The sequence below is a fragment of the Stegodyphus dumicola genome, chromosome 9 (assembly GCF_044657685.1).
Source record: "Stegodyphus dumicola isolate Sdum_Otavi_A_Nest chromosome 9, ASM4465768v1".
NCBI classification, from domain to species: Eukaryota; Metazoa; Arthropoda; class Arachnida; order Araneae; family Eresidae; genus Stegodyphus; species Stegodyphus dumicola.
Window position 1 is genome coordinate 177,679,025 of NC_140776.1, and position 13,629 is coordinate 177,692,653.

General features: G+C 32.8%; 1 protein-coding gene across 5 annotated transcripts in view; it reads right to left on the reverse strand.

Moving 5' to 3' along the window:
- Positions 1–1,052: 1,052 nt before the first annotated feature.
- LOC118206068 (protein Wnt-11b-1-like) overlaps positions 1,053–13,629 on the reverse strand; it is a 152,750-nt gene continuing 140,173 nt past the window's right edge. For all 5 annotated transcript variants that reach the window (XM_085824390.1, XM_085824391.1, XM_085824393.1 and 2 more), the window contains 2 exons: positions 10,091–10,374; positions 1,053–3,623 (listed from right to left, as the gene is read on the reverse strand). In XM_085824390.1, coding sequence (XP_085680516.1) covers positions 3,449–3,623; positions 10,091–10,374 — 459 coding nt within the window. In that variant the 3' untranslated portion in view covers positions 1,053–3,448. The remainder of the gene's footprint in view (positions 3,624–10,090; positions 10,375–13,629) is intronic.

Genomic DNA, 13,629 nt, shown 5'->3' on the forward strand with positions numbered 1-13,629 from the left:
GTTTAAATCTGGTAAGATGGCATGTAGAAATTATAAAATTAAAAATATGAAACCGTAATTTATGAAATAAAGAACAGTTATGGTCTAAAAGGTATCAAAATTTAGAAAAAAAAAAAAAAAAAAAAAATTAAAAAAAAAAAATTAATATTTATTTGTTTACTTTATTAAACATTTCTTTCTATGTAAGTTGTTTAAGTTATTTCGTTTTATGTAATAATACTTTCTCTTTAATTCTATTAAACAGACATAATTTCTTGTTTAGTTACAAAGTTCTACTGTTCAAGTCTTGTAATTGCTGTGCTGAGAATACCGACTAACTTGTCAATTGAAATTTTTTCGTTTTCGCTAACCTCTCTGTCACTTTCTTCATGCCTTTATCCATTTTTTGCAGCAATTCCACTTTTTGTTTGATGGACATCGAAACATACTTTCGCTTTGTAGATGCTTTGGGAGCTCCAGCATCGGAAATTCTATGACATAATCGAAAGTTCTGTGACATAATCGAAAGTTCAAGCTTACTTTTATAAAACTGCTCTAACAGTCTGCAAAAAATAATAAGCCGGATCCAATTCGAAGATTAAGGAACAAGGCAATCTGCAACATTAACTGAAATAGATAATTAGATAATTTTAGCTTATATCGTCCGTTATACATTGAACACGCATGTGTAAACGTATTATGCGCTTGCGCACACGCATATAAGCTGCCGTAAAGGTCTTACGCACATGCGTCAGCAGTACGCATGCGCAGAAAGTTTGTAGCTTTGAGGCCCGGATTATAGATCATTCCGGATTATGGGTGTCCGAATTAACGACTTTTGACTGTATATTGGACTTGGCATTTTGTAAGAAATATGAAATTAAGTTTACAATTAGCTAAGGTTTTGTTACAAGAATATTGTGTAGTTTTCTCTTCACCCCCTCTTCTTTTTCTCCGTCCTTCAACAAATTGTTTTATATTCAGTTTCTGTTATCAGATATACTCTGACATGCAGCAATAAACTTAGTTTAATCTCAATTAGATGATGTTTATGCAATGTAAAACACAACTAATTCATAATGCAACTATTGTTATTTTACTCATGTGTTTGTCTCATTTGTTACAAAAGAATAATGGAAGTATTACATCATGCAATTATAATGTTTAAAGTTTTAATTACACTTTTTTATCTCATCATCCCAACTGCTTACAAATACATATCACATAATGGTGAATCTTTGGATTATGGTAACTTGGCGATTTTTTGGCGACCAACCCTGCTACAGCAACCTGCTAGTTTTTTTTTAGGGGGACGCCATTTTGTTTTGACAAAGTAAAGGCATTTTTTTTTTTTTTTTTACTCAACATTTTTTCCAACAATCTGCTAGCCGAATTACGCTTATGCTAGAACTTTTATGGAACAAAAGTGCTTAATAATGACGAAGATTAGGTGCGAAATTGTTTCTAAGTGCTTATTAGGTAAAATCATGATCAGAATTTTCCAGAAAGTAGTAGAACAAACGTGCACAGAAATTTGTTTTTACAGGGCAAATTTATATATGAAATATGTAATTCCCCCTTTTGGGATTAAAGAACTCTGATTCGTCCATAAATGTCACATGACATGTCTCATTATCTCTCATTTCTCTGAGACAAAATAATTGTGATTGGAATTGTGTACTTCTCAGATTATTGCTAATCAGGTTATTATCTCAGATTATTGCTAATAACCTTTATCGCCTTACCAAAATGTCGCCAAACTACCTGTTACCATATTCCAAAGATTAGCTCACATAATTATATCACTGAATCATAGTTGAAGAATTGATGAATATAAGTTAAAACCTTATAAGACTAAAAATGCTCATATAAAAGAAAATACTTACTTTCAGTCAAATAAATTATATTATTAACTATTTGGTTAGTACTTCTTAGCAGAAATTGCATATTTCTTAAAGTAATAGAATCATAGAATAACAATAAAATAAAATATTTTACAAGCATTTAATTCCAAGTCTCATTCATAAATTTAGAACAGATGAGATATGCATAATAATTATTTTATTGTTTGAGCAGTTATGTACATTCATTTCTTCACATGAATCTATTGTGTATGGAACTGTTCTCATGCATATAAATTTGTTCGCATGGAATTTTTGTTTTATGTAGCGGGTCTCATGAGTTATGTTACAATAAAGTCATTCCTTCTTAAGGAGGATAATATCGATAAATAAATAAGTGCTTCACATTTACAAAAACCACTTACGTTGTCGCTATTTAAATAAATTCTTTACTCGTAAGCAAGGTATAAATATGTCTCTGGGATCTGTTTAATTCTTTTTTTATCACCCTTTTTAAATTATCTATTTACAAATTGATGTCCATGACTATGCTACAAATATATGAGATGAAGGGTACTTTTCCGTTTTGCCGGCGCAAACAATAAAGTCGCCAGTAATGGTACAACTGATGCCAAATGGAATATCCACGCTGGTAACCTTTCACGCCTCATTTTCAAAACAATTCACAACCATTTCTTATCAGATTGATTGTTTTTTCAATACTGGCGTATAATTATAGAATTTTTACGAGACAGTTAAATTTTATGCCCTAAAACCATTCACATAGTTAAGTCAATTAGGTTGCAATCACACCGCAAACCGGAAAGCGAAAATATAGAAAAGGCAAAATCAAGGGTTAAATTCATCAATTCTAATGAGAATGCACTAGTGAGGTAAAGCACTGTGGTTTTACATAATTTCTGAGTAAGCTATTTGTAAGAATTGAAATAATTCTTACTTTTAAACTAGTATTCCAAATTAAGATTTAACTTGAAATTAATGTAGATAATTACTGAGAGAATTAGATTTTTATAGTGTAGGTTACGTGAGATGAGATCACTTGGGGTCACGTGATATGAACCGGCGAATCAGGATATTGAATCGTGAAAGCATAGTAACTTCTTAACTTCATGTCTTTTTGCAAATTTGTTGTCTTTATTTATTGGCTTTTTACAAAATTTTTAATGCTATTAAAATGTTTATGCCTTCAAAATAAAAAATTCTTAGAACTAACGTTGGTTAACATTTTTGATGTGTATACTGTATGTTGTCGCCAATAACGTCCGCTTGGCGAGATTTGCGCCGGCGAAACGGAAAAATACCAGATGAAGTTCATAGTTTTAAAGGATTTGCTCTTTTTGCATCCTTATCACAGCTTGTATTCTAGTTAACGACATACAAACCTCAAGATAAAGCTCTTTGAGTAATGCAACATATTTTCCACTTTATACGACCACTGGACTTCTACTTCTTAAAATTTACCTTAAACTTTTCACATACTTGAAATTGCCTTACTTGTAGTCATTGCTTTATCTTGCATCAGTTCTTGTTTATACTTTGTAAGCTTCTGCATCTTTCATTTCTTTCAATATTCACATTTCAGTCAGTAAGTACGTATATACAGGTTTTCACACACAGAGATGCAAGTTTGTCCTACGTATGCATGTATCACATGTTACATAACAACACCTCTGGAATTTACAGTTACATCTTTCTTCAATTTCAATCCATGTGGTGAGGTAACCTCTTGAACAACACATAGCTTCACAACCATATGAATCTGTACCAGTGGCATTACATGCCCTAAAAGAGAAATAATATATTAAGATCATTTTTGTGGCTGTATGTATTATACAGTCAAAAGTCGTTAATTCGGACACCCATAATCCAAAATGATCTATGATCCTGACCTCAAAGCTACAACCTTACTGCGCATGTGACGTGTTGACGCATACGCGTAAGACCTTTACGGCTGCGAATATGCATGTGCGCATGCCCAAAATACGTTTACGCATGCGTGTTTAATGTATAACAGATGGTATAAGCTAAGCTAAAATTATCTATTTCAGTTAATGTTGCAGATTGCGTTGTTCGTTATTGTATCTTAGTTTTAAATTTTTACCTTGAAATCTTGCCTAAAATCAAATGGCGAAGCCTATATGTGCCCAGACTGGGCTCACCGAGAACCTAGGACAACTGAGAGTCTGTATTTTTTGTTTCTCCACATTTCATTGGTCAGTTCATTGACAACAATGCTCGTTTCAGCACTTGTTTCGAAGCTTTATTCAATCAGTGTGCCACTTTGGGCACACCTACAGAATTAAAATGCTGAGTGCTATCTTCACAAAATTTTACTTGTGTACTCCTATAGGCCTAATTAGACTGCCAACCTTTTTTTTTTTTTTTTTTTTTTTTTTCTCAATCAAAACTCTGATGTTTTGATTGTTTGTTTTCTAACCGATTATGCTTATGATTTTCTTTATTTTGTATTGTGTGAGTGTATTTTTAAAGATACACAATCTGTGTTAATCTGTATTTTAATCTTTTAACTTTTTTTTTGTTTGTCTGCATCGGGTGTGCTGCATTAACCATGAGACCAGGAGGGTTGCAGCATACTAAACTAAACTAAACATATGACCTATTAAATTAAGTAGAAAAATATTATCCATGGGATAATGCAAGGCTCAAGTCATTCAAAGGTATTAGGAACAGTTACCCAGTACAGGTTACTTTGATACAATCGCATGTTACACTGTGAAGAGACATGTTCTGAGAAATTCCAAATTCAGTCCAATATCAATTAAATGAGAAGACCATGATAGTGATTAGTGATTCTGACTAATCACTATCATGCATTTTCATTTTGGTATGCAAATGGTGATGGACTGTCACCAATAACACGATAAACAGTATGGACTAACAACTCTGCAAAGGATGTTAATTGTGTAACTCGTTTTCTTCTTTACTTTTCTCACTTCGTCAGGAAAGCACAGTGATATGACACTCTGTATTATATAACTCTCTTTTCAATATGTACAGTGCAAAGTCTTTAATCCGCACTCATCGGGACTTCGGCGATTCCGGATTAGGGGTTTTTCCGGATTATAGATCATCAATTTAAATCTGGTAAGATGGCATTCAGAAATTATAAAATTAAAAATATGAAACTGTAATTTATGAAATAAAGAGCAATTATAATCTAAAGGGTGTCAAAATTTACCATAAAAAAGCTTAGTATTTATTTGTTTACTTTATTAAACATTTCTTTCAAGCGCGCATGCGTAAAGCATACATTCCGCATAGTCGAAATTAGAAAATTGGAACCAGAAAACTATTTGATGTGTATTCATGACGAGGAAATAATGACGATAATGTGTATAATGACGAGGAATTTGATTTAAATCATATCAAAGACGGAGTACATCGAGATGAAATACTGCATTTAGTAAGGAATTATAAGCCGAATAAAATAAAAACATCTTCCCTGAAGATGAGGATAGTGCTGACAGATCAACTTACAGTTCATTGAGAGCCGCGAAGTCCCCCCCTTCCGCAGAGCAGCGTGAAATTGATAAACATATTTCAGAATGGTTAGAGAATCAAAGGATATGCCTTTATCCATTTATTGCAGCCATTCCACTTTTTGTTTGATGGACATTGAAACATGCTTTCCCTTTGTAGATCCAGCATTGGAAATTCTATTTGACATAATCGAAAGTTCCAGCTTACTTTTATAAAATTGCTCTAACAGTCTGCAAAAAATAATAAGCCGGATCCAATTCGAAGATTAAAGAACAACGCAATCTGCAACATTAACTGAAATAAATAATTAGATAATTTTAGCTTAGCTTATATCGTCCGTTATACAATAAACGCGTATGCGTAAACATATTATGCGCATGCGCAGAAAGTTTGTAGCTTTGAGGTCCGGATTATAGATCGTTCCGGATTATGGACGTCCGGATTAAAGACTTTGTACTGTATTTGAATACTAACAAAACTCGATCTATTTTCATGTATCAATAAAATGTGTTTGTGATTAGTTTCAGTTTATGTCCACATCTCTTTTTTTTTTGGATTAAATTAATTAGTTATGATCTCGCTGATGCCATGCTGGATACAAGGTAAGAGGAATCATTTTGCTCTCTACTTTTATTAATTTTGTTGTGAAATTTTGAGGCTACAAAAATGTTTTACAACACTGTGTACTACTTTGATTCTGACTACTGAGCATAGTTTTTTACTACTATGCAGCCGCCCAACCAGGATAGTGGTTAGTGATTCTGACTACTGTAACAAAGAGCCCAAATTCCAATCCCGGAGAAAGCATGAATGTTTGTATAATATCTGCATGAGATGGAGGCACTCTAAATATGGCACAGGCCAAAAGCCATCTTGATCTGCCCCCCCCGGGATGCTTTCTCCCTCAACTGGAGACAAAACTGAGCTAAAGTTAGCTGTAACCTATATGGTACTGAAGGGTACTCAAGGGTCTATCAGGTGCATATGACTCCTTGCCTTGCTGAATGTCATGGGGTTGTACTGACCTTTGTCAGACAAGTGAGATTGGTAACAACAGATAAATACAAATTAGTATTTACATGCTATATACAAATTACCTATCAAAATGATCAGAAAAATAGGGCTATGTACACCTAAAGAAAAGAAGATACCTTTATAGATCGATTTCTTAGGGAAATTGGATCATATTTATGTTTCACATAATGAAAATGATGGAAATTTCTTGCAAACAAACCTTTTTGTGGATATTTGAACTTTTTTTTTTTTAAATATATATATTGAAAATTTTAAATTCTTTGTGCACCACATAGTACAAACACAAGGCTTACAGAGGTAAGTAAAAACAACACAACACAAAATAAAATAAACTTCCAAATTCACAGACGACATTTTATCTTGGACAAATACCTGAAGAGGGGGAGGAAATGTAATACTTACAGAGTTTAACCTACAAATGAGTTCTTTTCGTCCTTCCGTGAGCTTTGAACAATAGAACAACAAATGTTCAACATTTTGCACTCCCAAAAACTGCATGAACACAAGTTTGTACTAGATAATCTAAATCTCTTCAGATATGACTTGAAATTACCATGTATAGTTACAAATATTGTAATTTTGAAATTGCAGAAAAATGTGTTTATTATACAGTCTGTGAGGAATGGAAGGAATATATAATTTGGTTAAGGTGGCAGTATTAGAATTCCTGTATAACTCATCCCACTTAAGTACTGTATCATCCCTTTTTTTTTTTTTTTTTTGATGACTTCAGTAGTATCAATGGAGTATTTACTTGAAGATTTGTAGCTTGTTTTGCCAACCAATCAGCCATCTCATTTCCTAGATTGCCAGTGTGGCCACGTACATGAGAAAAGGTAATATAAACACCTTTATTATTAAGGTCTATAAGAAGGGCATCAGAAGTGACAATTAATTTATTACATGAGAAGATATTCCTAAGAGAATACAAGGATGAAAGAGAATCAGTGTGAATACAAAATTTAGTACTTAACAAAGAGTTCTTAGATATCCACTTAATTGACTCACTAATGCACAGTAATTCGGTTTGGAAAACACTGCATTCATTGGGACTTCTAAAAAGTTTGTATTCCAGTTCAGAACCATGATGGAAAACGACATAAACTAACCCAACTTGATTATTAATTTTATTGCCATCTGTATAACACACAACAGGGAAATTATCATCAACAGAATGGTCATAAATGATAGTTTGAATCGATCGACAGGACGAGGAAGATCTTCAAGCAACACCTTGGTATTGAACATAAATTTTCTGATGGTATCTTTAAACCTTTTTGTCATTTAAAACATGAAGGTCAGAGAACTTGAATGAAAAAATGAACACAGGGGCAAAAGCTCAACCGCTAAAGGCTAATACAATGTGAAAATCTCTGATATGGTGTGAAACATGGATCTGACATGAAAATCATACACATTTCACTCGGTGGTTGACAATAAAACAAGCTCCAGGAAAAGTTCCGAAGCCCCCTCTGAGTACAGTGATAGATGAGTTGGTATATGTTGAATGATGGTAATCTTACAGTACTGTTCACCATTAATTTTTCCTATGGGATGATATTATCATAGCAGATATTTAGCAAATACGCCAAAACTGTGCATTATGTGGCCAGCAGTGGCTCAGTAGTCGTGGTATTAACTAAAACGCAATATAAAATGCAAGTGAAAACCATATAATAGATAATCTAAAACAATGCATCTTCATCCTTAATCCCTGATTATCAAGATAGAGTATCCTTTTGTTCACTTGTACCATTTTCTGGAGAAATACTTTACAATGATTAATCTACCAAGATACAGGAAATTTAAATACCTCCACAAATGTAAATTTTTCAAATGTAACATAAACAACTTGTCTACTTTTTGACAAAAATGCATCCTGTCTACCTTTCGCATGTTGTTAATATTTTGATTAAATATGTTTACTCTTTCCACAAATTTGACTATTTTGTTTGCACCAATCAAATAATTTTATCTCAACACTGTATACAAAATTGTTATAAATTAACTTTAACTATTTTGCTTAAAATTTAAAACATTATATGCATACAGATATGCATTTATGCGATTTACAATATTTATATATTTTGTGCATAGTTTTAATCAAACAGCAAAATATTTACATCGAACTTTAATGATAGATATATGCGTGTCTGCTTGAGATAAAAACAATTTATTTTTTAGTAACTTCTACAAACGTTTTATTACATGTGATGGAATTATTTAGATGAGTATAGTTTTCATCTTCAGCAAAGACGAAAAGCAATAGATCATCTTTTCTATATATATAAGTGGCTAAAGTGTGTGTCGCTGATAGTTTATTATTGCCATTTGGAAAAATGAGCACGGAAATTAACGTTTCCGCAGTTTTTAATTAATATCTCAACTGATTAAAGTCGTACGAAGATGAGAATGGTATCGATGGATTCGGAGACTTTTTTGGAATCCGAGTATACACGTCTCGAATTTCAACTCGGTGCTGTCCCGTAGATATTCGAGAGAAAAGAATTTGGCACGTAGCCAAATCCCTCTAATAGGGAAAACCCAAGAAAGAAAGTGAAAATGTAGGGAAAACGTAGGGGAAAATTAGTTTTTAATTAATATCTTGGCTAATTAAAGTCCCACGAAGACACAAATTGTCAAATTGGCGTGCCACGGACCTGCAGAATCCAACGATGTGCTTCACTAAGCCCGGGAGCCAGCCGTTTCGGATGAGATAATGTTACTACACCCCATATATATATATGCAGCTTAAGTGTCTGTTTGTCGCCGATAGCTTACTGGTTGCGTAACTATACTAGCCAACGGGGTGAAGTTGCCATGGCATGGGGTTACCGTTTCAGTTGAGACGTAGACAATTTCCTGCAAAACTTGCCTTTGCTATGACCATCCATAAGTCTCAGGGCCAAACGCTTAAGTGTGTTGGAATTTTTTTACCTGAGCCTGAATTTTGACACGGTCAACTTTATGTTGCGTGTTCAAGAGTTCGTGAAAGAACGGACGTAAAATTAAAAATAATGGATGGTCCTCTGCAAGGCGAGCTTAAAAATGATGGAAAGATCTACACAAAAAATGTTGTGTACAAAAAGATCTTTGACATGTGAATTACCATTTCATTATTTAAATAACCTTTATTTATTGAGCTTAAGAAATGTACTGCCAGTGGTTTCATTCATTGCACTCTACTTTAAGCAAGTAGAAGGGAAAAACCCTGTGGGGCAGTAAGCAAAAGGGCGTCCTCGCTGCCTACCCTGGGTAATTTAGTTTGAATTAGCAGACAGCTTTGCACAAATTATTTTAATTAAAATATCTAGAACAGCAGTCATTTCATATGACCACTGGCTTTCTAGTTTATTATAAGCTGAACAGTTTTAAGAAAATTTCTTGTTTATATGTTTCCGATGGCAACTATCAAAGTAGGTCAAGGTCAATCTTGTTAATCTATACAGTCAAAAAATACATCTTGAGAATTTTTTCCTCAGTCGACAGCAGATTTAAATAAATTCATTTTCTTGTAGAGATATCTGAGCACACATAATTCCTTCATTTTGCTCTATAATTAAAATTACCAGCTGTACATCTACACTAATTATGTTTCTTAACAGAGTACTCATTTTAGACCAAGTATATTTCATAACTACTTTTGGTAGTTTCATCCTAATAAATAGATGATAACTTCTATAAAAACTTTTAATAAGGAAACAAACACTGACCTTCCTTTTGTACCCTCTGAACCAGCCTCTGGGTCATGGACACAATAATCCGGCGATTTGACAGTGTAGACAAGATCGTCTTTATTGAAACGAGCTGCTCGTGGAAGAAGCTTCGTTCGCCTGCCCACGGGTACTGAATGTACCTCTTCGGCATCTCTGTGCCTGAGTTTCAACTTCTGAGCCACTTCTATCAAAGGCGGTAGGGATCGCCAACAAGTTTTTGCCTCGCAAGATCCAGAAACTCCGTGACATTTGCACTGTAGGCGCCAAGAAGAACGCACTGCCTACAAAAAGAGTAACACAATTAGAATAAACTTGCTTAAAATGAGAGGTTTATTCTGTAAGAAAATTGCAGTTATTACAGTACTATTTATAACTTATAAAATGCAAATTACAATGCAATGTATAATTTAGTTTAGTGATGGAGAATGTGGGCACCACCTCTTTACCATTATGGTTAATTGGTTTAGCGCCACGTCCACCCTTATCTAAAGCGGACCCATGTTAGGGCCACACGAGGTCCACTCATAGGGCACATTGATTAGTGTTACAGGACATATATATTAAAAATGGTTACATCTGTGTGAACACAGTACTTATGAGTTATGAACATAACTTTAGGAAGTGACACATAAGATTACAATTCAATACCCTAGCAAGTAATTTTAGCAAGTTATATATAAAGTTTACAATTCAATACATATGATTATATTATACTGTTGTGATTGATAAGTGATGACATTGTCAACAGAATTTACTAATGCAAAATTCAACATTTAAACTCAGTATACAAAACCTGAAGAACATACAAATGCTTATATTTCATACATTGCCAACTTAGATTTATAGTGGAGAAGCATAAAAATGCTTAGATCTGACATAAGTCTCTAATTATTCTGAAAGTCATTGTTAACTTTTATATTACAGCTTACTACTAAAGATACAGTTATTATATTAAAATTGGATATTAATACAGTTAAATGAATAATTGCACTTAGACTATAAATACACTATAAAAACATTAATTGTATGCAATTTCTAAATTGATTCAAAACAATGATTATATGCGAATATTAAAACAATGATTCACTATAAATATACAATGATTCCATACTATTACTTAAATTAATGATAATACTATTCATATTATTAATCATATTACATTGCACTATGATTAATAATAATATCTGCATATTATTATTAATCATAGTGCAATGTAAATAATGAAAACACTTTAAAAAATGAGATATCGCACGTTCCATTTTTGACAGTGCAGGTTCAATACCATCTTTGACATTTAAAATAGCTTACATTGCTTTGAAACTGAACACGTACAAATTCTGTATAGCATTATAGAAACTCATTCTGTTTTTCTACATAAACTAAAAGGGTAATGGAATCACCTTTTATTTTTGTATACAGATTGAGAAGGCTATTCAATACAGTTTTCTACAAAGGTTAGAGTGGGTGGATGATGTTTAAATCTAATGATTGCAAAGATGTGCAATTTCATACTTTGGCTCCTTAAATTGTGTAGAGCAGGGTTTCTTAAACTATAGGTCGCCGAAAATTTTAGCAGTTTTGATATTTCTTTAAATTATTATAATAATTTTACAATTACCAACTATTTTTGCCAGGGCTTAATTTCTAAAAGTGGAAGTGCCGGAGCCCTGTGGAAGACCGTCAATATAGAGCAGCAAGAGTAAATAAATAAATAAATAAAATGACTATTAAAAGCATTAATAATTTTAAACTTAAATTGTTAATGCATATCAAATGAATTAATAATTATCTAATTAATATTTAGTAAATAGTATTTAGTTTATAATTATTATTTAATTAATTCACGATTAATTTATTAAAATAATTAAAAATTAAATAAAATCTAAATAGATAAATTAAAATTTAATAAGATATTTTTTATGTAATTTTATTGCTAAAAATAAAATTTTCTGTATCAAATTTCTGCTAAAATAATTGTTCAGTTACATAAAAAATTAGGCTCCGGCGCAATTTAAGCTCTGATTTTCGCACAATGTATCTGAAAATAGATAAAGATAAGACAATATAGACAAAGAAAAAAACAAAAACATTTCGACGCATTCTTTTTATAATATAACCGTTCATTTTCCTTATTTTGCATGTGATGCTATTGTACAGTTCCTCACTTCGTAATTCTAAGTTAATGTTGGAAGTGAAGAATCTTAAGAACTGATAAGCGAATAATCGCTTAAGTTCGGGTGACAAGAAACAACAAGATAGAAGGGTAACTAACCCTTTATTATTTCAATAAGATTTAACAAAACTCCGCCTGGGAGTGTACAAAGAAAGCCGACACTTGGGCTTGAACTTAACAGACTAAGAATTAAACTAAAACTAAGATTAACTAAAGAATTATAGCCGAAGCTTCAAGATTCCAATTGAGTTGGCCCCTTAACTTATTTAACTACGAAGCTTAGCAAGGGCCTGAGTACGGCCGAACGTAATAACAGCTTTGAGAGGGAGACTGGCCAGAAAGGCAGACGCGCGTAAATCAGAAACTCTGATTCTCTTTAACTCAGTAAGTAACTTCGTGGTTTAAATACCGCTCCTCCTCATTAAATATTCAGCAAGATTCCAAAACTACGTTCTGGCCGGAAGTAGTAAGAGGATTAAGCATGATTTAATTGGCAACAATAAATGAAGGCGTTATCTTTGTTGTTGCGTAGCTAAGTTTCTCTAAATTGGCAACAAATCCACTAGTCTGCTGTTTCAAATGTAAACAATAAATGGCCGCCGGAAAAAAAAAAAAAAAAAAAGGCTTAGCGGCACTTAAACAACTTTAAAATTGTTGATATTTCTAAAAATATTGCATACAGATTTACTAAAGGCATAAAAACCTTAACCGGGAGATAAAAACAACATAATTCAATCATTTTTAAACCAAAAAATGTACAATTTACAAACATATACGAGTAAAGAAACGGAGATCACTGAGCCGGGTAACAGAGTGGATATATATATATAAATATATTTATATACGTTTGGTGCGGCCGATTGCAACCAAAATCGGAGGTGCACATCTACATGTTATAGCAGTCCTATATACAAAATTTCAAGGTTCTGAGGCTACTCGTTTTTGAGTTATGCGAGATACGTACGTACGTTCGTACAGACGCCACGAAAAATTCTAAAGCAGTTTTATATTTTTTTTGGAAGAAACGAGTCTTTTATTCTGTCCTTACGTACAGATATCACGCAAAAACATCGTTAAATTGCATTCGATAACGGTCAAAATGGATATTTTCGTTGAAATATACTGCCTGAAACTTTTCGCGATTACAATACTTCCTTTTTTACTTCGTACAAAGAAGTAAAAATGAAAACTGTTATTTCAATAGAGAGCCGAACTGGTCATATTATAAGAAACTTACTCAATTTAATAATAAGAGTCATTTGCTTTTTTAAAATTTCTCGAGCAGTCAAAATGACTGCTTTGGGGCAATATAGGTATAACTAACTAACTAACTAACGCACGCACGCACACACACACACATATA